At 37.2% G+C, this 27252-nt stretch overlaps 1 protein-coding gene and 1 pseudogene across 9 annotated transcripts in view; one reads left to right on the top strand and one right to left on the bottom strand.

The window, feature by feature from the left end:
• Positions 1–6628: 6628 nt before the first annotated feature.
• The window catches only part of Tmem196 (transmembrane protein 196), an 86681-nt gene continuing 66057 nt past the window's right edge, over positions 6629–27252 (bottom strand). For 4 of the 9 annotated variants that reach the window (XM_087554374.1, XM_087554377.1, NM_001399754.2 and 1 more), the window contains 4 exon segments: positions 16597–16653; positions 12906–13160; positions 11678–11751; positions 6629–9370 (listed from right to left, as the gene is read on the bottom strand). In XM_087554374.1, the coding sequence (XP_087410500.1) occupies positions 9364–9370; positions 11678–11751; positions 12906–13160; positions 16597–16653 (393 nt within the window). In that variant the 3' untranslated portion in view covers positions 6629–9363. 9 annotated transcript variants of the gene reach the window in all.
• LOC108351317 (protein yippee-like 5 pseudogene) lies at positions 17604–18016 on the top strand (annotated as a pseudogene).

Below are 27252 nucleotides of genomic sequence, written 5' to 3'. Positions count from 1 at the left end.
GAAGGGAGAGGGGAGAGTAGGAAGGAGACGGGAGGGGAGAGGGGAAAGGGAAGAGGGGAGGAGAGGGGAGGGGGGAGGGGAGGAGAGGGAAGGAGAGGGGTAGTTTAAAGTGACATTAGATTGAAAAGCCAGGACAACATGGAGATCCAGATATTTGCATGATTTGTGAGTAGTTCTGTCAGTCACTATGAGGGAGGCTGGAAAGATGAGAGAGAATAGAAATAAAATAATTGATGTAAACTATATGAATATCAGTGTGCATGAAAGCAACTGTGGCCATTTTCTTTCTTTCTTTCTTTCTTTCTTTCTTTCTTTCTTTCTTTCTTTCTTTCTTTCTTTCTTTCTTTCTTTCTTTCTGTTTCTCTCCCCATCCCTTCTTTCTTTTTTATGTTTGGGAAACATTAAAGAAGATGCATCAAAGGGGTGTGGCTACACTGAAAGATCGGATATATCTTGTTAAAATTTGCCATCTTTTAATAAAAATTATGCTTACTTGATATGCCTTCTAAGGCCTCATTTCCTTTGTAATCTACCCTTACTAGAAGTGAGTTGCCAATCCTTTGTTCAGCTTTTAAAATCCAAGTATATGTATATAAAAATGCCCTAGCACTGACACAGGTGCTGTGGAAATCTCATTCTCCTCCATCTGTCTTCAGCTCCCTGCAGAACAAAAATAGGATATCATTTTAACATTTTTTTGAAGATGGCTTTATGGCTACAGTTTAATGAGCTATTTGCTGACTGCAGATTCTGTGTGGGTGTAAATTCAAAGGCCTTTGACATTAAATATTCCAAAGAAGATGAACTGGAAAGTCTTAAGAAGAAAGTAGATAAAAATGGAATTTAGACAGGATGCATTTTATACACAGCTTTTTTCCGATGTTACCAGCAAAGCTCCAAACTAATGGTTTAAAATACCCTTTATACAGGCACAAGATGCTTTCATTCCAGTTGCTCAGTAACCAAAAAGGTGGCCTGCTGAAATTCAAAAGACAGCAAATAACCTAAAGATCACATTTGTTATTACATTATCTTGAATGCTGGGATTCATGGCCTATTTTGAGTTAGGTAGACCAGTGGCTGAAAGAGAGTAGCCGCGCCCCTTTGTATCACTTTTTCTTCATACTTCTCGTGATTCCTCTCACCTTGATCATATAGGCTGTAGTGCTACACTGACGCTTAGTTCTGGTTTGAAGAAAACCTTTCTTTTGGCCGTTAAATAGGCTAAACCAGGGCTCTAAAGGGGCACAGAAATTAATATATCTGATATATAAAAGAATAGTTTTATCATAAAAATGAGTTATTGCTAATAGTTTGTTGTTGTAAAAATATAAAAAATAAAAAAGTATGGTTGTCTTTTATCCCCCACTAGGTCTGGCACCTCAGTGCCCCAAGATATCTGCTGGATCTTAATTCTCAGTCACCAAAGCCTCTCACCTGCTTTGCTCCATTCCATATCGCACTGCCGAAGGCCTCTCTCTGAGCTGTCAGCAATCTCTCTACCTGTTTAGTTCCCAAGGCAGGTTTCCATGCCAGAAACACACATCCCAACTCTGTGGCGGCTCAGACCAGCCCCTCAGCTCCTTCTCCAGCAGATGTATGCATGAACACTGCCACACTTGCAGCCATAATGACCAAGAGGTGCAGCTCACACACGCTGGCGCCGAGACAGCTCAGATCACCTTTATTTATACAACTAATTTTTTCATAGCTTAGGAGGTTTTGCACTTATTTGCTCATGTACAATGTCTTTTAAGAACTACCTAAGTTTAACAGTAAAGTACGTCCTGTACTTTCCTCCTTCCTTATTATCCTCAATCTCTGTGGTTTCCTCATGAACTGTATCAAGAAAGAGGAAACAGCTTCAGCGAGCAGTTAATACCTAACCCAGCACATTGGTACACAACCAAGAGACCATGGTTGGCAGCAATTGCAGTTGCAGTATAGAGAAGTAAGAGACTACATACCTGGGAATTCTAATTTATCTATTGGCACCTAGCATCTCCCCATATCCTAATCAAGAGATCTAATTTCTCGAACACCCAGGGCTCTCAGCACAGTTGATCATCCTTGCTTGTCTCACCACTGAACGTTCCAGTTAAGTCTTGGTATCAATGATACAGCAAGGTTTCTAATCTTTTGATAATTATCTAGCTGTTGTTTGGCACAGGTTTCTGGGCACATTTTTGTCAGAACTAAGTTCCCATCGGAAGAGAACATCCAGACCAGGCCCTTGTGTTGACTTAGCCACATCACCACTGTTAACAGAGGAGTAGTGATTTATTCCACTCCTACGATTCTCAGAGACAAACAAGAATGAACCACAGCCCGAGTTTTCTTTTTCTGGTTCTGGGGAAATGCCTGTCATAGACAAAGTGAAAGTCAAAACTTCCAGTAGCGAAGCCAAGAATGCAAACGCAAGGCAAAAGTGAGCTGAGCATTCTCTCAGGAAAGGCCAGAGATTCTGCACGAGTATCCCCATGTCCTCAGGCTGCTGAGGGCGTCCCCGCCTTACAGAACGGTACTGGGCAGGGTCCAACAGCATTGGGTAAAGGCCAAAGGACTGATAATCTCTGCCCTGTTAACTATCTCTGGACGCTAGAAGCTCATGGCTTCTAGAAATTTAACATTTTCTTGCTTATTCTATGGCAAAAAAACCACTGGCTTCTTTTCTCTTTAACTCTGTGTTTTATTAAACTTTATAACTCTCTGTGCTTTTTTTAATGATGGTTAAATAAGCACTTGGGAAACTTAACTCTTTCTTACTGTTCTGTATTTTATTAATTGCTGGGGAAACTTAACTCTTTATTAACTCTGTATTACTTGTGTTTTAATAAGTGTTAATATCTGGCCATTAACATATGTTGTTTAGCAGCAGGGAATTAAATAAAAGGATTTATTGCTAGTGCTCCCTTCTCTGCTGACTAGGGGGCTTATTGATTCTGTTTGAATCAGAGAGAAAAAGGAAAAGAAAGATGTCACTCACGCAGACACACACACACCAGGTGAAGTGGAAAATGGATGCACCCACACATTTGGATGGATGGATAGATGAAAAGGGCAGAGCCCCCCAAGCTATGACCTTACTTCTTTTCTCTGTCCTTTTTATAGGTACGAGTTATTAGAAAACTATCGCACAGATAAAATGTTACAAAAAGGGGAGTTTACTGAAGGATGTGGATAGTGAATCCAAAGCAGAGTAATTGTGAAAGCTCACATTATTCCTTATCATGCAGCCTTTACTCAATATTTTGTGAGGAGTGGGCACATTCTATTCTTGACTTTAACCTTATTATATCTTTCTGGCAAAACAACTAAAACCATCTCTTAAAACTTTCTTCCTAAAATTTTTTGAGAGAAATCAGGAATTCTATAAAGCCATTCATTCATCTATGCAGTATTAATTCATGAAAGTTCATCTTTATGTTCATCTGCAGAAAATTGGCTCAGTTGGGTGGGTGAATGTCCAGGTATCTGTAGGTTATGTAATAATGACAGGAAAGGCACATCATCTTCAAGAAACAACCCTGAAATGAAGTCTCTTTGGGAACCTTGCTTCTCAGAGCATCATAGGTCATGCAAAATGGTGGGCCACCTCCAGGAAGGCCACCTGCCAGCCTTAACCTTTCCAAGAGGGCTTCTGACATCAGGCCTTGCCAAAAGAAGTGCAGTCTACATTATTCTCATGCACCTTTCCCAGTAATGGCTTAGTTACTTCCAATGAACTAAACTTCTGAAAGTATAAGCCAGCCCCAGTTAAATGTTTTTCTTTATAAGAATTGCCATGGTGATGGTGTTTCTTTACAGCAATAAAACTCAAACTAAGATGGGGTGGAGAGATAACTATCAAAATATCACGTTGGCAAAGGTAAATTCAAAGGTTCAAATGCAGGTACTATAACCAAATATCAAGGCAGTACCACAAAGTCAGAAATTTGGGTGTGAAATAAGAAGAGTAGAACATTAAGGAGAAAGGTTTGCATTGTAAACCTATAATAGATACATACTGCATGATTTGATTGGATTTATTGGTAAAAATTACCTCACCAATGGGTGAAATAACAGTGTCTATTTACTTTTCTTACTTCATGTTAAGTAGATGATGTCATTAGAACACTATGATTTGTATTTATGGATAACACTCATTTGAATGATGCTTAAAGTGGCTAATTTTCACCAGTTGCAGGACCATCCTTTTGCTATTGGAAAATAGCAGCAAACTAAAATTATTATTACTCACTATATTATGAGTTATAAACTTGACATCACCTCCACTAACTCACTTTATTTATAGGACGACATGGAGCCTTAGTTTTATTTTATGAGATTTATGTGAGAGGACCTATTAATGTACTCTGCAAACAGAAAAGATTGGCTGATGAGAACTCTCTGAACAGCAATGTGGGCTCTGGACATCTAGACATCTTTCTAAACAGGGCTTACAGAAGTCCGTGCGTGCGTGTGTGTGTGTGTGTGTGTGTGTGTGTGTGTGTGTGTGTGCGTTTGTGCGTGTTTGTGTGTGTGTGTGTGCGTTTGTGCGTGTTTGTGTGTGTGTGTGTGTGCGTTTGTGCGTGTTTGTGTGTGTGTGTGTTGTATTATATTAGGTTTCTATTGATGTGATAAAAACACTATGGCAAAAATAAACATGAGGAGGACAGGGTTAATTTGACTTACAGTTGCAATCCATCATCAGGGTAAGTCCAAGCAGGAATTAAAGGCAGGAACCTGGAGGCAGGAACTGAAACAAAGACTGCCAAAGAGTGCTGCTTCCTGGTTTGCTCCCTGTGTCTTGCTCAGCTTGCGTCTTTAAATACCATTTAAGACCACCTGTGAAGGGGTGATTCCACTCCCAGTTAGGTGGATCTTTTCACGGCAATCATTTATCAAGAAAAATGCCTTGCAGACTTACCTGAAGGCAACTGGATGGAGGCATTTCCTCAATTGCAGTTCCTCCTCCCACAAAGTGTCCAGTGGACAAATTCTAAACAAGGCAGGTGCTTTGTCATTCCCGGACTTATTTACAGTCCAGAGTGAGGGCAAGTGTTTGCCAGTAAAGCTGTGCAAGATGGAGTTGGCTGCTTTCTTTCTTGGACACAATTGGAAAACAAGCTTGAAACCTTTCATTCAACAATTCCTGGGATGGCATGGAGTGGTGTTTGAAAACCAGTTCTTGTATGTTGAAGAGAACCAAGAGCAAGGAGTAGTCATAAGTGCTGATCTCTGGTAGTTATCCAAATATATTGATGATATTTTAGATTTTTCTGTTAAGTTCTAGAGATGTTTTAGAAATTATCAGTAGCAAAATGTTGCTGAATTTGGGTAAAGGCTTGAAATACACTGGGTGAATAGGAAGTGAGTCCTTTAACTACAAATGAAGCACGACTTTAAAATCAGTGATTTTTTTTGTATTTGTTTTTGTTTTTTTTTTCCGGAGCTGAGGACCGAACCCAGGGCCTTGCGCTTGCTAGGTAAGTGCTCTACCACTGAGCTAAATCCCCAACCCCGAAATCAGTGATTTTTAACTGATGTAAAAAAGAATAAAATAGGCCCTTCATCTTTTAAGAATTCCATCTTTTAAGAATTTGGAGGCTTAAAATGAATGTGTCTACTTTTACTATAATAAGCATAATATTAAACTACCATAATCTTGAAACAATTTTCATCTTTTTAACAACACAATGAAAAATAAATTTATAGAACAGACATGTATTCAATGTGTAGTTCTGGCAAAGGGAGTGAAAACGTTCCTCTGTATACTTTCATTAGGCATACAATCTGAATTGCTTTCCTCTGTGATGAGTAAATTGACCACTTGTGGTTTATGGACTTCGAGTAATTTAATTTCTTGGAAGTCATACAAGCAAAAATACTACATATGTTTTCAGGAAGATGATTACTTAAAGAAAAAAAGAGTGAGTGATGCCAAGTTTGGAAATTCTGTTTGAAAACAGTGTTCTAACAAAATGAAACTCAAGATGGTCTCCCTAAGTTTCTAAAATATGTTTGCTAAATAATCTTTGAAAACTAAGGATATAAGGTTTAAAATATGCCATTTTTGAGTTGTTGAGGACACAAGTGAAAAGCAGAGTAGCGTTATTTTCACCTGCCCAAGCACAGAAATGCAGTACCAAGCACAGGAGAAACGGGAAATTTCTTCAGAAACAGGAGCTCAGCCACAGCTCATATTATTGTCAAAGGTTGAATGTTAGTGAGTTAGTATAATCTTTATGCAAGTAGCAAATTAAAAGAAAAAAATGCATCCTCCAAAGTAAGCTTTACCACAGCAGCTGCACACTACATTTACCAGGTTTTTTTCTCAGTCTGTGAATGAGTTTGTTTCCTGTAGAAGTTCTACTGACTGATTGTTGGTTGACTGTGAAAAGACTGGGGAAGCCACTTATTATCATTTTTCTATACCTTTAATGTCTTCAACTTCTCTGCATTAGAATATTTTCTAGTCTTTCCTATGTCAAATAATCACCTTTCTGAGTTTCATAATTCTCTGCCTCTGACTCCTTTCTTAAACATTGGCAGGAATCTGCCTCTTTGTCAGTGTCAGAATAAGTTTCTTTGCACATTTATTGAAAGAAACCATTTTTCTGTACCATAAAAAGAACAAGACTCAGGCTTCAAAGCATATGGTTTTATTACATAAACATCAAGAGTCATCATACAATGCTCCACTTCAAAACAGATGTGTGTATATAACACATATATACACATACAAATATATTTTAAAATTTCCTAGAAGTGACAGCTTTTCCTTTTTGCACTTAAAGCATACTCCACACCAAGCTTCACATATATTTTCCTAATTTAATATCAGATCAGATTTCTTCAATGGTAGATGTATACAGAAACTATGATGGAGGCACTCATGTTTTTTTTTATTCTTTGTCAGTTTGTTGTCAAAATTAAAATTTTAATTACTTGAATAATGTCTTCTAACTCCCCCCACTTATCTCAGAATACCCTTATACCCTAAGTAAACACTCCAATTTGAGCTAAGAAAGCACAAGTTTGAAATAATCACATTTAAAGATGTGTCTAAAATTGATTACACACACACACTGTGAACTATTTAGATAACCGCAGTGATTGAATCTCTTTTAACTGTTTTCAAAGAAATGATAGCCTACTTTGATTTTTAATATGTGTTTTTATAAATAAATTTAAAAGTCATTAAATGTGTTGATGTACTCTGTATTTTACATGCCTACAGAGAAATGCTAACAAAATTAAAGTTACTGGTTTCTTCCTTAAAGATTAAGCCACCCCCAGCGTAAATTTAGTATAACCATGTATGTGTGAGATTTCTACGAGTTTACAGTTTGCGTATTTAGAGGCAAGTATCATGCTTACGTGTAGCAGGAAATGAGTAGTGATGATCATGATTCATTACTTGAGATCAAATCTATGGAGACGATTTGTAATATACCAGACAATGAAGGATCCAAACGAGTGAGGAAGAGTTCAAAACTATAACCAAAATGTAGCAGAGGCCATTTATTTCTGTTCAGCCAGAATTTTCTAAGGAGTTCATCACAAGGTTTAATGATGACGTTGTCAAAGGCTCATGGAACCTTAGACCCAATTATTGCTGTTTTGTTAGCACAATGAAAACTCATGTTTTGCTTGTGATTATACGGTGTTCTCAAACCAAGCATGAAATGTATCAATTTAACTGTGATTAGTAACTCAGAAAATTGAACTGAAATTTGCTTAGATTTGGGAATTAATAAAAATATACAGTGCAATGTTACTTATTTAAAAATAGTAGGGGGTGATTGGGGAGGGGAACACCCTTACAGAAGGGGAGGTGTATGGGAGGGGGGCTTATGTCTGGAAAACTGAGAAAGGGAATAGCATTTGAAATGTAAATAAAAAAATCCAATGAAAAATAAAATAATATTAATTTGTACGTTGTCAGAGATTAATTTTCATAAATATCTCCAGAGTCCATGATGTTTGATCTTTTATACATATTGTTGGTTGGTATTTTAATATTCCATTGTGGAAGAGAAGAATTGGCTCTAGCCACATGAATGTCAGTTTATCTTTCATATTTATTATACTGAGAACTCCTTCAGACATTTCGAATATATATTTTCCAATACATGACCTTCATGTTAATCACCAAAGGAGATAAAACACCTAAAGTATAACAAAGGGAGTGTTAACTTCCCTTGGGTTACCATTTCTCAATTACAGAGCTTAATTTGGCTGAAAGTTCTATGAAATAAGCATATTAGGAATAATCTTAGAGAAAAAATGATTGAAGTTATGCTTATAAATCAATTTTAACAATTACTTTTACATAAACATCATAGTCACAGCAAAATACCAACAACTAAGTAGTTTACATTCATGCTTCAACATTCAAGTCACTCAGCTCCATATGTATCAGCTACAATGCTTATCTACCACACAATTGGTTTAAGAAAAAGTAGAAAATGGTCAGATAGAGTAGGAATTAAATATGTGACCTTGCGGGTTTAGAGAGCTTTGAGTGCTGGCCTTCTCAGAGCCAGTGGAATAATCTCATACTGCCACAATTTCTTCCCTATTACCTAGTTACATTCATGTAGCTATAAATATATGCTGTATGTATTTTCTGTATTTACAGTATATATACACCTACGTATACACAATGCTTTATTCTCAGAATTATTCATGAACATGAAGACCAATTTGCACAGCATAATGAAAACATTTATTTTTCTTACATAATATTAACTTGTTCAAAAGTGCAAAAATATCATACAGATTAATATTCTTTCTCTCACTAAAAAATCATCTTTTAAGCTTTAGTTTTTTTATAATTTACAAATAAATTATGAAATACAGTTCATTCACAAATTGAAATTAATTACAATGTTGTTGCAACAAGGCATTGCTGAGGTCTTGATTTTAGCATACTTGAAGTCATTTGTCTTTCAAAACAAAGACATCAATAAGTTATTGTTAGTTCTTGATGTGTTTACTTTTGAATTATTCATAAAATATGCAATTACAATTCTAAAGCTCATGCTAGTCAAATGATGTTTGTGTACAGTATTAATCACTTTGCCACTTTTTTTTGGAATAATCTTCTTCAGAATAATTGGTCATTCTGCTGAGATGACTAAGCTACATTTCTGGAAAGTTTATACCCTCTAGAAAGGGATAAAGGGTGAGTGAGACCAAATTGAGTGGACGCCCAGGAGAAATAACAGCAAATCCAGGAACCATTTCAACTGCTGCTCCCAGGTCTTCAGCCTCTCCTGCCTCACGGTCAACCTGAAAAATGGTCAGTTCTTTAAAACATTGATTGTACTCTTCCATTAAATATCAGTTGTGGTGCTCCATTGCTCATGTTGTCTGTCACTTCCTGTTATCAAAATAACATGAATTAATTAAAACTCACTTTTAGAATAAGACATTGATATGCTTGATAGAAACACAAAAATTACAGGCCATTGAAAACCATTTTTTTTGGGGGGAGGACAAGAATAGATACTGTTGTTGTGATTTAGGAAATGAAATTTCATGGCATCTTGTAGCACATGAAAATGTTTAAGCGACAGTCTAGGTTTATATACACAAATTAGTTCACTTTATCCACATACCCACCCCCACCCCCTTTCTTCGATTCTTTTCTGGAAGGAACTAACCTAGAAAAAATACGCCTAAGTGACCAGGTTTTCCCAATACCCAAGCTCCTCTGACAAGCACATCAACACTGCGCCAGCACATTCTACAGGTGTTCATAGAAAACCAGGGGCCTCTATGTTTGCAGTGAGGAAGATGTTGTGTTTAGACTTTATTATGTTTTAAACAGGTTCTCGAGATGTAGCCCAGTCTGGCATTAAACCTGAGTAGCTCAGAGTTGGTTCAAACTTGAAATCCTTCTGCTTCAGACTCGTGGGTGTTGAGATTCTAGGTGTAAACCATCATGGCTAGCCAGGAAAATAGTTTATAATGACACTGTCACTTGCACAGTGAAAGAGCAACAATGAAAACTTGGGGCACGTTTTTAAAGGATTCAGAGAAATTGCTTGGTAAGACATGTATATACAGATACAAAAAATAACGTAAAATTAAAAGTTCACTTGTAACTATAGAAAATACTGAAATCTTAGTTTATTTGAATTCATAGAGTTTATTGACTGTTTTTTGTTTGTTTGGTTGACTTTGGGAGGTTTTATGCAGCCCAGGCTTGTTAGACACATACTATGTTATCTGGGGATGGCTTTGAATTTCTGATCCCCTTGTTTCCACATTCTGAGTTTTAGAAACCCAGGAATGTGGCACTATGCCTGGTTCACAAGATGCTCAAGATACTAGGCAACAACGCTACCATCTAGGTTACATTCCCAGGTCCTGTATTTGTGCTATTAAGCTTTTCATTACACAGTGAGATGTCTTGAGTTCAGAGGCCAATTCACATTTGTCATAGTACATGCATTATAGTTTATTAGCAAATTTGTCTATTATGCAAGACTGACAATTCTACATTTCAAGAAGCCGACTTTCAAAAGGGTGGCAAAAACATTATAAGTTAAGCTGTTTTCTTAGTCTTTTGCTTGCTACCCATTACTACCTTGTTTCTGTTGGGGAGGCTTCTAAGGATGAACACAGTGAAAACAAGACTGAAAATGTGGAGTAATTGGGTTGTTGTTAAGCTTATATGATAAAAAGCAATTGACAGAAAGTTAACCACTCAATTCCCCAAATTATTAAAAAATTTAACAAAGCACATTTTATTTATCCTGCTAGAAGAGAAAGAAAACTTCTTAGTAAGTACATAGAAATAAGACTCTCAGTTGGCCTTTCCTTTCCCTAAAAATACTTCAAATTATAAAAGCCTAAGACTCATAAAACTAAAGTATCAATCTTTTTTGTAAGATTTTAAGAAAAATAATTTCTAAAATCTTATAAATTCAAAGAATATTCTTAATGAGATTCATTCAATCACAGACAGAGTAAAATTACCATTAGAAAATAATAGTGAAAGTTAGTTTTAAATGGATGAGTCTCATTTGCAAATTGGCATTTCCAATTTAATAAGACTATACTCCTAATTTGGGCAAGAACGTACTTGAATATTTATAAATAAATATATTTCCTTTAAATGGACTGCAAATGTAACTTTCTTCATTTCCAGTTATTTTCTTTGGCTAAACTGAGAGCCTTGAATATTTATTGTTAACAACTGGAAATAGGTGAAATGAATTGGAAATGTATATCAGATAATTTTACCAGAAGAAAAATTCCAGGCAGATATTTTACTATAGTAATGTTGAACTTTGCCTATCTATTCATGCAATTTTGGCATGATAGAAATACAGTTTGTCTTTATCCAGACTCATCTATTATTAAACGCAAAAGTCTCATCTGTGAATGATGATACTGAGTCAGAATTGTGATGAAGCAGAGGGAAGAGTGACTCATCCAAGCAGAACTGTGCTTGGATGTTTAGAGGAAGGCTGAATATTTGAAATACTCAACCAACTTTGAAGCTATAAAATTTTGCCATGTAGGTTTACGTCTGCTCCTCAGAGTAGCCCTTCTAAAACTGATACTTTGAGGAGCACACATCAGTCCAGACTGATCCGTGGACACCATGGCTTTCTAATAGAGGCAGTGCTTCCTGTAGCAACATTACAACATGGTAACTCCCTGGAAGTCAGCGTACCTTGTAGGTAACTCTGGTGTCGGGGGCACCACCGGGCAGCTGGGCAAGTCGGTTATTTCAATAGCCCTCAATCTCTAATGTAAATATAACAATTATACAATAAATATTGAAGAAACATATGCAAAGAAAAGCTAAATAACACCAGCATAAAAACAGAATATAAAGGAGCTACTATCACAATATGCAACAATCTTCTATTTTAATGACCTACTTTAAAACTAGTAAGTCCTTCTATTTATAATGTCAATTGTTTTATTTTGAATGACACAAATATGACCACAATTGCTCCCTTGGAGTAATTAATGAGAATCTCTTCTCTTTATGTATAGATAGTATAAAAAACAAAGACAGATGAACTATAAAACAAGAATTTCTTAACTTTAAAAGATGATAGAGAAATGTATCTCTTGCTACTATTTCTTTTTTGCTATGATTGTATGATTGCTATGATTTCAAGAAATAAATCAAAGTGTAGTTTGCCCATTATCTTAGTGAGTTAGTTTTACAGATGTTTATCTCTTCCTGAGTAGATGAAGTAATAGGAACTGAATTTAAAAATGTGTATCAGATGTTAGTAGGAACATATACAGATCTTTCTATACTGTTTGCTGCTTAATGCAGCTGATATAACTTCCTGTTTTAATAGGTTTCACGAAACAATTATGCAAGCAGCATTTTGTAAAAACCAGGGAAAGCTATCCAAAGATGCATGGAGTTTAGATGAGAATTCAGTGAAGCTTTATATGGGTTGTAATAGCCGCACGGATAGACAAGGCTTTCTATCGTCTTACTAAAGAGTCTCTTTTATACTTGAGGATCCAATTTACATAATCAAATGCATCTACTTATAAGCACAAAGGATGTACTAGAAAAGAGAATTCATGTGATTTCTAAAGCTGGCATTATTGAGTGGAGACTGAATTTAGTTTATGTTTTTCCTCAGTATAATACATAAAAATCCATATTTATAAGGTGCTTAATATTTTATAAAATGCTATTTTAGGAGCTTGGTTTCAAATAGACAGAGGCTACAAAATTCTGTTGAAAATAGCTGTGTTTATGAATTACAGAGAAAACTAATTAAATTTTCCTGTTCTTAATATAATAGGGTCAAAACTACTAAATGTGATCCCACAAATTGCCATGTAAGCTTGCAAATTGATTCACCTAGATTATAGTGTTTATTGTATGGCAACAGTGTGAGGCAAAATGAAAAAAAAAAACTCACTTTCTCAGCCATTTCATGAGAGTGATGCAGGGAATGTTCCCTTTCTGAGAACATCCTCCTTTGCTCATAGCTGGCTAGACGACAAGTGAGCCAAGAAGAGACAGTGCAGCCGCCAATGCCGATACATGCCAAAGACATGGAGGCGAGATGCAGTGGGTACAGGGATGAGGTCTTTTTTGTGACTGCCCGAAGAAACTGAAAATTCAGGATGCCTCCGATGAGTCCACAGATGCAGCAGGCTGAAAAGAGGATCATCTGAGAAAAAGAAGAAAAGGGAGTTAAAGTTGATGAGGCTGAGAGGTTCAGAACACAGAGCCTCATGTTGCTGCAGGCCAAGGATGCTGAACCTGCAATGAAAAGATTATGTTTTCTTTCTTTATAAGAACAGGTGTGCCTGTCAGTATGGACTCCATTCAGCCTGACATAGGGTTGATGAAGTACATCATAGAACTCCCAAAATGGAAGCAATGGTATATCTTATGAAACTCTTAAGGAAACCAAATCTAGCTTTTGTCTAGATTCAGATGAAAATAACACCCATGTCCTATATACATGCTTGTTGTTTGAGGAACAGATATCAACTGTGTGATGCCTAATATAACATAATTGTATTATACATTTATGCAATATTTATACAATATATTGTATAATACAACAATAATAATAATATTAGTGCAAGAAGCACTAATAAGATTTGGAAGAATGAATGGTGATCAGGTCAGATTCTCTGACTTAAATTCAATTTCATTCTGTTGTCTTCTCTAAGTATCCCAGTGTCTATAACTTTCTCCCTAGGTGACCTTCAGGAATTTATCTCAATCTTCTTTTTTCCCCTCATTACTCTCATCTTAGGGACTTTCTATTACCTGGTTCAGCATCGTTCAAATATTTTTCTTGCTCTCTGGCACCACTGTGAACTATTACAGTGTTGTTTGATTGACTTTGGTTTTTATTGTTGATCTTACTATTGGCTTAACACGAGTCTCTGTTCATAAAGACAAGAAGTTAACTCAACCTAAGGAGGATCCTTGGCAGCATGTGATTTCTGTTTAGTAAACATTCTTTGAGTACTTAGTACATTTAGTTGACTATTTAAAGAACTTCATAATAACTTTTGAGCATCGGGCAACTCTAAATTACCTTATGGGATTTAATAGATCTTTATAAGGCCATACTAACTTATTACCCATCCGTATTTCTATTTTCTGGAATATAGTAGCCTATTACACTTCTCTCCCTAGTCCTTGAGACAAAACATCAGATCCCTTTTATGGTAGGCATGGACTAACTTGTACAGTTGCACTATCCCCACCCAAGCCTTGTCCATTGGTTCACCATTTTATCTCAAGGACACATTTTCCTGAGAGTAATTTTGCTTTTTCTTTGGACCCCTAACAGAAAAAAGTTGTAACTTTTTCAGAAGGCCTTCCTGGACAGTATTGATCTCACCTGTTGTGTTAATTCTTTAGGGCAAACAGTTTTATAACTTACTTTAGTGTTTATTTTTACATTATAAGATACTGTTTGTTGTCAGTGGCTAGTTGAGTTCAACAATTATTTTTTGAGTATCTAGTACCTACTGGCCTTAAGTGAGACAGCTTCCATATAATGAGGAATTCTGTGTTAATATTCTTTTTTTATGATTTGTGAAGTGTTTCTTGTGTTTTAAGCCACAGTGAGTTTGTTTTTTTTTTTTTTTTTTTTTTTTTGGTTCTTTTTTTTGGAGCTGGGGACCGAACCCAGGGCCTTGCGCTTCCCAGGGCAAGCGCTCTACCACTGAGCTAAATCCCCAACCCCCTGTGTTAATATTCTTGAGTGTAGTGAAGTTTAACATACAAGCATGACATGGCCAATGGGGGTGGAGAGGGTGGGGGGAAGGTAGGCTGATTTAGGAGTAGAGAGAGGAATAAATTTATCCAAACAGTGTTGTAAGCAATTTTCTTGAATGAAGTTCCAAGTGAGGGCCAGGCAATGAATGTATGAAGCAGCACTAAATAAAGTTTGGCAGGCACAGTTTTCTATTAGTCCAGTTATTTGTTTTATTTCTCCAACTTAATTCTCCCTTACTTATGGTGGTTCTGCTAGTGTACTGTCAGCAGGGCTGAAGAACTTATGATGGAGAAATAGAATCTTTGTATACCTGATTTAATATAGCATTGAAAATTGATTACCAAATCAAAAATTCATTCAATTTAGTAGCAATATGTATTTCAAAATTTAAGTAGAATCAACCAGTTACATCCTATTTTAAATAATACTCATTTGCCTTGCAGCTTCTTGAGGCATTTACTAATTCACAGACAATACTGAATGATTGTACATTCTAGAATTCAACTAGGGAATGAATGTTATTGTAAAAGCAGATGAAATATTTATTTTAAAATAAACATGTCTCTTGTTAATGTTAGTCTCAATATCTCTAATGACACTGCATTTTATGTGTTGGTAGAATATTGTCACCTATGAATTAAAATGTTAGAATTAGTGTTCAGGTTCTCAATCATATACTGTTTTAAATACCATTAGACAAGAGATTCTGGACTGAAGAGATATAGTAAAGAAGAAATGTAAAACATTTAATGTACAGCATAAAATCCTTGGGGCTACCTATCTAGTGAACTTCATAAAATACAGAAAGATAATGGATGGTCTAATGGTAACTACGTCTACCATTTGCATAGTGATTTCCAATTAGAAGGACAGTGAAGACACAAGTGTCTTAAAACTTAAATCATACCCCTTTCTTCTCCCATCACTTCCATTAATTTTTGCCTTCTTTTAATTTCTCCTTCCAATAAGCTGTTTCAATACAATCATAACAAGTATCGAGAGTTAAAAGGTATAGAAAGAATAAAGGCCCCTCCTAAAGAGTTAGGGAAGAATCATAGATGCCAACTACAAATACAAATATATTTCCCAAAGAATTCCCATTTCATTTAAAAGTTTAACAATTATATTACACATGAATGTCACAGTGGATGCTTTTTCTGTCTTTCCTCAGTAGATATGATCACGAAGAAATTCGAGAAAGATGGAAGATTTGGATGGCTGGGCGGGTCCCATTCTCCTATAAAATGTTAAGATGTCTACTTTTCAGCAGGTAGTTAACAGGGAGTCTGTTGCCTACCCCGGAGTCCTATGGTGGTACAATAAACATCTGAAAAAGGTTAAATGAATACTCACAGTAATTAATGAATTAAATAAATCATGAATTAAAGACATGAATTAAATAAATCTTAAAGAATTAACTGTAACCATAGCATCACATCTGTCTTGGTGCTTTACAAAACTAGCTTCTCAGTTAAAAAAATCCTTAGACCCAGATCTATATTTAACAAGTTTAATTCCCCAGAAAGTAAGGTTTACCTTTATTTGCTTCTGGAAGGACCCAGGTGATTGCCTGCAAGTCTCTAAGTGGAAAACTGCACACAATCCCCTATATGGCCCCTATACGGCAAATATTCAAGTTGGAATATTCATGTACTAAAGGAGCGTACCAGAGATTTTCAGGGACTTTGGTGTTTTTTCTTATCTCTTATACTCTTGATATTTCTTTAAAATGATATGTCTAGGATTTGATTCACAGTTTTCCTTTAATTCTAAATTAGCTGCACTACTAATAGTCATCATTTTTTTCTTGAATGCTTGAATTTCAACTTCAATGTATTATATAAACAATGCAATAACTTACGACAAGTCCTGACTTTTTCTTGGCGCACAGTATTCCACATATGCCGCAAAGAAGAAACTGCAAAAGAAAGGAAGAATTATTGCATTAACATAGAGAGGAGAACCCTGGAGTTTTATCTTATTATAATCCATTCATGACATTTGCTCCCAGGGAGTTTACATGTTTCAGATTCCCCTCAAAACCAAAAAGTTCCTTGTTGTAGGGTACTAAAGACTAAAAAAGGGCTAAAACATATTTATTGTTCTTAAAAAGGTAATTGTGCAGCAAGCAAAATCAGTTTATCAGCAGGAAAAAATGTAAAGGATAGGAACTAGAATTTTGCTCCTTTTGATTCATTTTACTGTCATTTCCTTTTCTACTCTCTCAGAGACAACCATGTTATACTACGTATATTCATAGTAAGCACTTAGGACTCAATAAGTTATTTTATGGATAGGGAAGATAACCAAGATAAAAAGATCAGTCATCAAACAAAGAGATCATCCTCCATATAGACATTATTTGTACCTTTCACTTTGAGACGACAACTACATCATTTTGAATAAAAGATTGTCTTTGTGGACATTCCAAAGAACCCAAACAGATGAAGGTGTTGATAGCTTACGATTTCATATAAATACAAAATAGTCGCAGAGTTGCTTTGCAGAACTATCGTCCACCCATGTTAAAAATACTTTATAACATAAAATAGTCAAGAGTTTAATCTGGAAAGAAATGTTTATGGATATTTGAATGCAAATTTATTGATACTTAACTTGGTGTAACCGTGTAGCTAAACTAATTAATTCATCAATAAATAAAAAGAAGGGGCTGGAGAGATGGCTCAGAGGTTAAGAGCACTGACTGCTCTTCTAGAGGTCCTGAGTTCAATTCTCAGCAACCACGTGGTGGCTCACAGCCATCTGTAAGGGGATTGGATGCCCACTTCTGGTGTGTCTGAAGACAGCTATTGTGTACACATACATCAAATAAATTAATTAAAAATAAATAATAAGGAAGAGCTGATGGCAGTGCCAATCCCCAGTGCACAGGTTTTTAGAACTTCAGCTATCAAAATGGGCAGAATCTTTCTTTATCATGTCGGTGGTACCCATCTATTTTCTTGTGCAAACTGTGACACAATCCTGACCAACCGCTCAGAACTCATCTCTACTCAGTTCACAGGCACCACTGGTAGAGCATTTATTTTTCACAAGGTAGTTAACTTGCAGTACAATGAAGTTCAAGATTGGGTCATGCTCACTGGCTGCCACATGGTTCGAGATGTTAGCTACAAAAACTGCAATAGCAAACTGGGACGCATCTATGAGTTCGCCACTGAAGACAGCCAGCATTGTAGGTAAGGCCGTGTGATCTTGGAGCGTGCACTAGTTCGAGAGAGTGAAGACTTTAGGAGCATGAGCCATCTGATAACTCTTGAATAAAAAAGATAAATTCATCTTTTCCCACTGAAAACAAAACGCTCCTTACATACACTGTCACCTTAGCATCAGAATCAGACTCAGGAGCTGAGGAACAAGAGGTTGTGAAAATCTAAGATGGAACCTTTTTTTTTCCCTTTCTTTCTTTTTATTTTAGTTTTGTATTTTCCATCCAACAGCAGTTTGTAGAGAGAATTTAATGCATGTGTCATTATTTTCCCCTGTGTTTACACCTTGAGGCAGAAGAGTTTGCAGTTACTTGGTTGGCTTTGTAAGGAAAAAATTGGGGTCCTTAGAGTGAAAAGGAGTGTTTTGTGTACATTCTGAATGGAGAATATGCCAAGATCATGGTTTTAAAATTTATCTTAGCTTCATTTAAAAATTGTTTTTAACCCAATTACTTCACTTAATTTGTTAGCTGCAAGAAGAGATCCAAAGGCAAATGGAAAGAACTAGAAAATAACATCCTGAGTGAGGTAACCCAATCACAGAAAAACACACTTGGTATGCACTCATTGATGAGTGGATATTAGCCAAAAAGCTCGAATTACCCAAGATACAATCCGCAGACCACAGGAAGCTCAAGAAGAAGAAAGACCAAAATGCAGATGCTCCCGCTACTTCTTAAAAGGGGGGGAAAATACCCATAGGAGGGGATATGGAGGCAAAGTTTAGAGCAGCGACTGAAGGAATGGCCATTGAGAGCCTGCCCTACATGTGGCCCATACATATATACAGCCACCAAAACTAGATAAGATGGATGAAGCTAGAAAATGCATGTGGAAAGGGACCGGATATAGATCTCTCCTGAGAGACACTTCCAGAGCATGTCCAATACAGAGGTCAATGCTAGCAGCAAACCACTGAACTGAGAACACAACCCCGTTTAGGGGAATTAGAGGAAGGATTGAAAGAGCTGAAGGAGCTTGCCAACCCCGTAAGAGCAACAATGCCAACCAACCAGAGCTTCCAGGGACTAAGCCACTACCAATAATTTGATAGAAGGACTGTTTTGTGTTCCTTGGTTTGTCTGGAAAGCTATACATACCACCATTATTTATTTACAATAAAGTTCAAAAGGCCTGAACAGCATAAGCAGCATTCTCTATTACAGGTTGGTACATCTAGATGTGAGAAAATTGCTTATTCCCATTGAATCACTGAAAGGACTTCTGGAGTGAGAATGTGTAGTAGGAGAGATGTTAGGTAGCGTTTTCTATTGCCTTTAGTTGAGTGTTTTTGAAACATTCTCTAAAGGTTATTTATTTAGGGTATATAAAATAACAAAAATCTGAAGTACAATTGTAGAAATCTTGGCTTAAATTTAGCCATGTTAATTTATAGAGAAGAATATTCCCCAACAAAGTAGCAACCCTTTTATTCTATTGTCTGTCTTTATTTATAGCAGGTTGTGGCACTGGAAAGGAAATTCACAGATGATCTAATCTAGTTAGTCTTATTAGTTTACAAATCTTAAAAGGCCTGAAGAACTACAAGCCCAGGAAAGTGTAATAACTAAAGGTTACACGTGGAAATTATCCATCATGTGGATACCAAGTGCATGCAATTTGAAGTCTTTATTGTGTCTGTTAATTTGTTTATAATTCTATAGTGGAGGTGGTTTTCAAAGGGAGTTTTTAGTTTTTAGATTTTAGTGTGAGCATAGTATGCATTACACTAACAAAACACCTGTTCACCTACGAGGACATTCTTTAACCTTATTATTGCTAACATTTGTTGTAATTAAATGAGTAGAAAGTTAGTAATTGCACTTTAATATTCATCATTTTATAAGGGCATTTTCTAATTTGAGGTATTTAAGTACTTCATTCAAGATGCAAAACTCACTATAAAATTTAAATAAAAAATAAATTCACTAATGTAAGCTACTGATGGCTCTTCTCTCTCTCTCTCTCTCTCTCTCTCTCTCTCTCGCTCTGTGTGTGTGTGTGTGTGCATGTGTGTGTGTGTTTGTAACCAACCCCGTTCCTTTCTTAGCCCTTCCCTTTTAAGAAACAATAACCATAAATACTAGAAGGCAGCTAGCAAAGCCTTTCTATTTCCAGGACATGTGTAAGAATATATGCCAAGTCTAACTATAAAAAAACTATAAAAAATGTTGTCACTCACATGGCTCCAGCTGCATATGTAGCAGAGGATGGCCTTGTTGGGCATCAATGGGAAGAGAAGCCCTTTGTCCTGCCAAGGCTCGATGCCCCAGTGTAGGGGGATGTTGGGGCGGGGAGGTGGGAAGGGGTGGGTGGGTGGGGGAACCCTCATAGAAGCAGGGGGAGGAAGGATGGGATGGGGGTTTATGGATGGCAAACTGCGAAAGGGGATAACATTTGAAATGTAAATAAAAAATTCAATAAAAAATGTCACTCACAGAAGGCAGGAATTCAAATTAGATTGAACACACTATGCCTAAACTGAGTGAAGGCCATCAACTATTGGAAAAGAGAAGATTTTACTCTTAACCAGTTGTTTATATGAGGCAGACTTTGGCTGTCACAAGAGGGAGGCTACAGAATCTTGAAAAATTATCAACCCTGAGGCCTATGGGCAGGCACTGTCTAAACCGAGATGGGCCCGTAACAACAAAGAACCCTCAGCATTAGTCACCTGACTGTCACCGTAAGCCTGGACAGTGGGAATAACAAGTAATACAATTCTGAAGAACAGAGGGTGACATAGAAAAAGGAGACGTATGTGGAGGAGGATAGTTCTGAAGCAGAGGATGGCCACCGATGCTGGAGAATAGTCATAGAACTGGGAAACTATTTGGAGTATGAGCCAACCACAGGTCATGAGGAACAGAATTTAAAGACTGGCATCTCAAAGATAATCATAAGAACAAAATGTCATTCCTCAGTAGAATGATTCTCCTCATATTGATAATTTAAATTAGTATATTAAATAAAATAAACAATTCTTAATATGGTCTGGAATTTTGAGACAAAGCATCCAGCCAAATGTGAGATTTTGTGAATACTATGTCACACTTGGCCAGGGCATTGTAGTAGGTCAAATTATAGAGGTGACGGACTACTCTTATCTTAAGAGCCCATTAAAATTATTTTTCATATTACATTAATTGTATCAGATGAAATAATTTGAACCAATGTTTAAAAGATTGCCTGTCCAGAAAGCATTAAAAATGCCCCACTTTTCTTTCCAAAATTTGCTGAACTGAAAACTGAACGAAATACTTTAATAACTGTCATACGATCACACAATTTTATAAGGATTGGTTAATTTAAAGAATCACAGAAAGATTATCATGAAAATCACAAAGGTTAAAAGTAGAAACAGCATCTGAGTGGCACTGTAATGTTTCTTCTGTAGCTGGGTTGTGTAAACCAACCACTGTCGGCTCTTTACATTTTTTTCTTTTTCTTTTTTTTTTTTTTTTTTTTTCGGAGCTGGGGACCGAACCCAGGGCCTTGTGCTTGCTAGGCAAGCGCTCTACCACTGAGCTAAATCCCCAACCCCTTCTTTTTCTTTTAATTGGATATTTTCTTTGCTTACATTTCAATGTTATCCCCTTTCCCCATTTCCCCTCTGGAATCTCCCTATCCCTTTCCCCTCCCCCTGCCACCACGAGGGTGTTCCCCACTCACCCACCCACCCACTCCCTCTCTTCTCCCTGCCTTTGCTTTCTCCTCTCGGGGCCATTGAGTCTTCACAGGGTCAAGGCCTCTCCTTTCATTGATGCCAAATAAGGCCCATCCTCTGATACATATGTGGCTGGAGTCATCGGCCCCCTCCATGTGTACTCTTTGCTTGGCGGTTTAGTCTCTGGAAGCTCTGGGTGGGTGGGGTCTGGTTGGTGGTTATTGTTGTTCTTCCTGTGGGGTTGAAAACCTCTTCAGCTCCTTCAGTCCTTTCTCTAACTCTTCCATTGGGGTTCCCGTTCTCAGTTCAGTGGTTGGCTGTGAGCACCTTCCTCTGTATTTGTCAGACTCTGGCTCTCAGGAGACAGCTATATCAGACTCCTGTCAGCAAGCACTTCTTGGCATCCACAATTTTCTGGCTTTGGTGGCTGCATACTGGATGGATCCCTGGGTGGGGCTGTCTCTGGATGACTTTCCCTCAGTCTCTGCTCCACACTTTGTCTCTGTATTTTCTCCTGTGAATATTTTGTTCTCCCATTTAAGAAGGACTGAAGCATCTACTCTTTGGTCTTCCAACTTCTTGAGCTTCATGTGGTCTGTGGACTGCATCTTGGGTAATTTGAGATTTTGGGCTAATAGCCACTTATCAGTGAATGCATACCATGTGTGTTCTTTTGTGATTGGGTTACCTCACTCAGGATGGTATTTCCTAGTTCATTCCATTTGCATATGAATTTCATGAAGTCATTGTTTTTGATAGCTGAGTAATATTCCATTGTGTAGATGTACCACATTTTCTGTATCCATTCCTCTGTTGAAGGGCATCTGGGTTCTTTCCAGCTTCTGAGTACTATAAATAAAGCTGCTATGAACTTAGTGGAGCACGTGTCTTTGTTATATGTTGGAGTATCTTTTGGGTATATGCCCAGGAGAGGTATAGCTGGATCCTCAGGTGGTTCAATGTCCAATTTTCTGAGGAACCTCCAGACTGATTTCCAGAATGGTTGTACCAGTCTGCAATCCCACCAACAATGGAGGAGTGTTCCTCTTTCTCCACATCCTTGCCAGCATCTGCTGTCACCTGAGTTTTTGATCTTAGCCATTCTGACTGGTGTGAGGTAGAATCTCAGGGTTGTTTTGATTTGCATTTCCCTGATGACTAAGGATGTTGATCATTTCTTTAGGTGCTTTTTGGCCATTCGATATTCCTCAGCTGAGAAAGTTTTGTTTAGCTCCATATCCCATTTTTTTAATAGGGTTATTTGGCTCTCTGGAGTCTAACTTCTTGAGTTCTTTGTATATTTTGGATATAAGGCCTCTATCTGTTGTAGGATTGGTAAAGATCTTTTCCCAATCTGTTGGTCGCCATTTTGTCCTAACCACAGTGTCCTTTGCCTTACAGAAGCTTTGCAGTTTCATGAGGTCCCATTTGTCGATTCTTGATCTTAGAGCATAAGCCATTGGTGTTTTGTTCAGGCAATTTTCTCCAGTGCCCATGTGTTCAAGGCTCTTCCCCACTTTCTCTTCTATTACTTTCAGTGATTGGGTTTTATGTGGAGGTCCTTGATCTACTTAGACTTGAGCTTTGTACAGGGCAATAAGAATGGGTCAATTTTCATTCTTCTACATGCTGACCTCCAGTTGAACCAGCACCATTTGTTGAAAATGCTATCTTTTCCCCCACTGAATGGTTTTAGCTCCATTGTCAAAGATCAAGTGACCATAGGTGTGTGGGTTCATTTCTGGGTCTTCAATTCTATTCTACCTGTCTGTCTCTGTACCAATACCATACAGTTCTTATCACTATTGCTCTGTAATACTGCTTGATGTCAGGGACAGTGATTCCCCCAGAAGTTCTTTGTTGAGTATAGTTTTCACTATCCTGGGTCTTTTGTTATTCCAAATGAATTTGTAAATTCCTCTTTCTAACTCTATGAAGAATTGAGCTGGAATTTTGATGGGGATTGCATTGAATCTGTAGATCACTTTTGGTAAAATGGCCATTTTTACTATATTAATCCTGCCAATCCATGAGCATGGGAGATCTTTCCATCTTCTGAGATCTTCTTCAATTTTTTTCTTCAGAGACTTGAAGTTCTTGTCATACAGATCTTTCACTTGCTTGGTTAAAGTCACACCGAGGTACTTTATATCATTTGTGACTATTGAGAAGGGTGTCATGTTCCTATTTTCTTCCTCAGCCTGTTTATCCTTGAGTAGAGGAAGGTGCTGGGCACAAAAGTTGATTTTGTACCCAGTCACTTTGATGAAGTTGTTTGCCAGGTTAAGTAGTTCTCTGGTGGAACTTTTGGGGTCACTTAAGTATACAATCATATCACCTGCAAATTGTGATACTTTGATTTCTTCCTTTCCCATTTGTATCCCTTTGACTTCCTTTTGTTCTCTGATTGCTCTGGCTAGAACTTCAAGAACTATATTGAAAAAGTAGGGAGAGAGTGGGCAGCCTTGTCTAGTCCCTGATTTCAGTGGGATTGTTTCAGGTTTCTCTCCATTTAGTTTAATGTTAGCAACTGGTTTGCTGTGTATGGCTTTTACTATGTTTAGGTATCGGCCTTGAATTCCTGTTCTTTCCAGGACTTTTATCATGAAAGGGTGTTGAATTTTGTCAAATGCTTTCTCAGCATCTAATGAAATGATCATGTGGTTTTTATCTTTGAGGTTGTTTACATAGTGGATTGCATTGATGGATTTCTATATATTGAACCATCCCTGCCTCCCTGGGATGAAGCCTACTTGATCCTACATGATGGATGGTTGTTTTGATGTGTTCTTGGATTCGGTTTGCAAGTATTTTATTTAATATTTTTGTGTCGATATTCATAAGGGAAATTGGTCTGAAGTTCTCTTTCTTTGTTGAGTTGTTGTATGGTTTTGGTATAAGAGTAATTGTGGCTTCATAGAAGGAATTTGGTAGCGCTCCATCTGTTTCTATTTTGTGTAATAGTTTGGACTGTATCAGTATGAGGTCTTCTATGAAGGTCTGATAGAATTCTGCACTAAACTCATCTGGTCCTGGCCCTTTTCTGATTGGGAGACTTTTAATGACTGTTTCTATTTCCTTAGGAGTTATTGGACTGTTTAGATGTTTAACTGGTTCTGATTTAACTTAGTTGCCTGGTATTTGGCTAGAAAATTATCCATATTTCCCAGTTTTGTTGAAATAGGCTTTTGTAGCAGGATCTGGTGATTTTCTGAATTTCCTCAGATTCTGTTGTTATGTCTCCCTTTTCATTTCTGATTTTGTTAATTTGGACACACTCTCTGTGTCCTCTAGTTAGTCTTGCTAAGTATTTATCTATCTTGTTGATTTTTCTCAAAGAACTAGCTCCTGTTTGGTGGTTTTCAGCCCGGAATTTAATTATTTCCTGCCTTCTACTCCTCTTGGGTGTATTTGCTTCTTTTTGTTCTAGAGCTTTTAGGTGTGCTGTCAAGCTGCTGACATATGCTCTTTCCTGTTTCTTTCTGCAGGCACTCAGAGCTATGAGTTTTCCTCTTAGCACAGCTTTCATTGTGACCCATAAGTTTGGGTATGTTGTGCCTTCATTTTCATTAAATTCTAAAAAGTCTTTAATTTCTTTCTTTATTTCTTCCTTGACCAAGTTAGGAAGTAGAGCATTGTTCAGCTTCCATGTGTATGTGGGTTTTCTGTTGTTATTTTTGTTATTGTAGACCACCCTTAGTTCATGGTGATCTGATAGGATGCACAGGATTATTTCAATCTTCTTGTATCTGTTGAGGCCTGTTTTGTGACCGATTGTATATGGTTAGTTCTGGAGAAGGTACCATTAGGTGCTGGGCGGAAGGTATATTCTTTTGTTTTAGGATGAAAAGTTCTATAAATATCTGTTAAATTCATTTGGTTCATAACTTCTGTTAGTTTCTCTATGTCTCTGTTTAGTTTCTGATTCCATGATTTGTCCACTGATGAGAGTGGGGTGTTGAAATCTCCCACTATTATTGTGTGAGGTGCAATGTGTGTTTTGAGTTTTAGTAAGGTTTCTTTTATGTATGTAGGTGCCCTTGCATTTGGAGCATAGATATTCAGGATTGAGACTTTTCCTGGAGCTGCAACGTGCCACGCCTCAAAGATGGCGCTTGTTTCCACTTTCCACTCTCCTGACGGTGAGGGCTCCTTGAGTATACAAGTCCTTATTTGGCTATGCCTGCCTGGCCTGCTAGCTTCCGCATAGTGACAGCCTGTCTGCATGACCCATGTGGCACATTGAGGTTGGTCGGCGTTGGGTATTTAAGCCGATGCAGGGCGTTCCCCGGAGAGAGAGAAGAAGCTTGTACAAGGTTCCTGAATAAACTGCTTGAAGAAGATCTCTGCTAGTTGTGTCTTCCTTGCTGGTCGAGTTTGGGCGTGACACTGGATGAATATGAAGTGTCCTTCCTTATCTTTTTTGGTAACTTTTGGTTGAAAGTTGATTTTATTTGATATTAGAATGGCTACTCCAGCTTGTTTCTTTGGACCATTTGCTTGGAAAGTTGATTTCCAGCTTTTTACTCTGAGGTTGTGTCTGTCTTTGTCTCTGAGGTTTTTTCTTGTATACAGCAAAATGCTGGATCCTCTTTATGTATCCAGTCTATTAGTCTATGTCTTTTTATTGGGGAATTGATGTTAATTATTGAGTCCATTGATGTTAAGAGATATTAAAGAATAGTGATTGTTGTTTCCTGTTATTTTTCTTACTAGAGGTAGAATTATGTTTGTGTGTCTCTCTTCTTTTGGTTTTGTTACAAGGAATTACTTTCTTGCTTTTTTTTAGGGCGTAGTTTCCCTCCTTGTTTTGGAGTTTTAATCTATTATTCTTTGTAGGACTGGATTTGTAGAAAGATATTGTGTAAATTTGGTTTTTGCCATGGAATATGTTGGTTTCTCACTCTATGTTAATTGAGAGTTTTGCTGGATACAGTAACCTGGGCTGGTATTTGTGTTCTCTTAGGGTCTGTATGACATCTGTCCAGGATCTTCTGGCTTTCATAGTCTCTGGTGAGAATTCTGGTGTAATTCTGATAGGTCTGCCTTTATATGTTCCTTGACATTTTCCCTTACTGCTTTTAATATTCTTTCTTTGTTTTGTGCATTTGATGTTTTGACTATTATGTGATGGGAGGAATTTCTTTTCTGATCCAATCTATTTGCAGTCCTGTATGCCTCTTGTATGTTTATGGGCATCTCTTTCTTTAGGTTAGGGAAGTTTTCTCCTATAATTTTGTAAAGATATTTACTGGTTCTTTAAGTTGGGAGTCTTTCCTCTCTTCTATACCTATTATCCTTAGGTTTGATCTTCCCATTGTGTCCTGGATTTCCTGGATGTTTTGGGTTAGGAGTTTTTTGCATTTTGTATTTTCTTTGATTGTTGTGTCAATGTTTTCTATGATATCTTCTGCACCTGAGATTCTCTCTTCTATCTCTTGTATTTTGTTAGTGATGCTTGCGTCTATGACTCCTGATCTCTATCCTTAGTTTTCTATCTCCAGGGTTGTCTCCTTTTGTGATTTCTTTATTGTTTCTATTTCCATTTTTAGGTCCTGCATGGTTGTGTTAATTCCTTTACAAGTTTGGTTGAATTCTCCTGTATTTCTTTAAGGGAGTT

Source organism: Rattus norvegicus, chromosome 6 (assembly GCF_021556685.1).
Source record: "Rattus norvegicus strain SHRSP/BbbUtx chromosome 6, alternate assembly SHRSP_T2T, whole genome shotgun sequence".
In the NCBI taxonomy this organism is placed as follows: domain Eukaryota; kingdom Metazoa; phylum Chordata; class Mammalia; order Rodentia; family Muridae; genus Rattus; species Rattus norvegicus.
The sequence above is the reverse complement of the archived record's forward strand: the minus strand, read 5'-3'. Positions and strand labels throughout refer to the sequence as shown.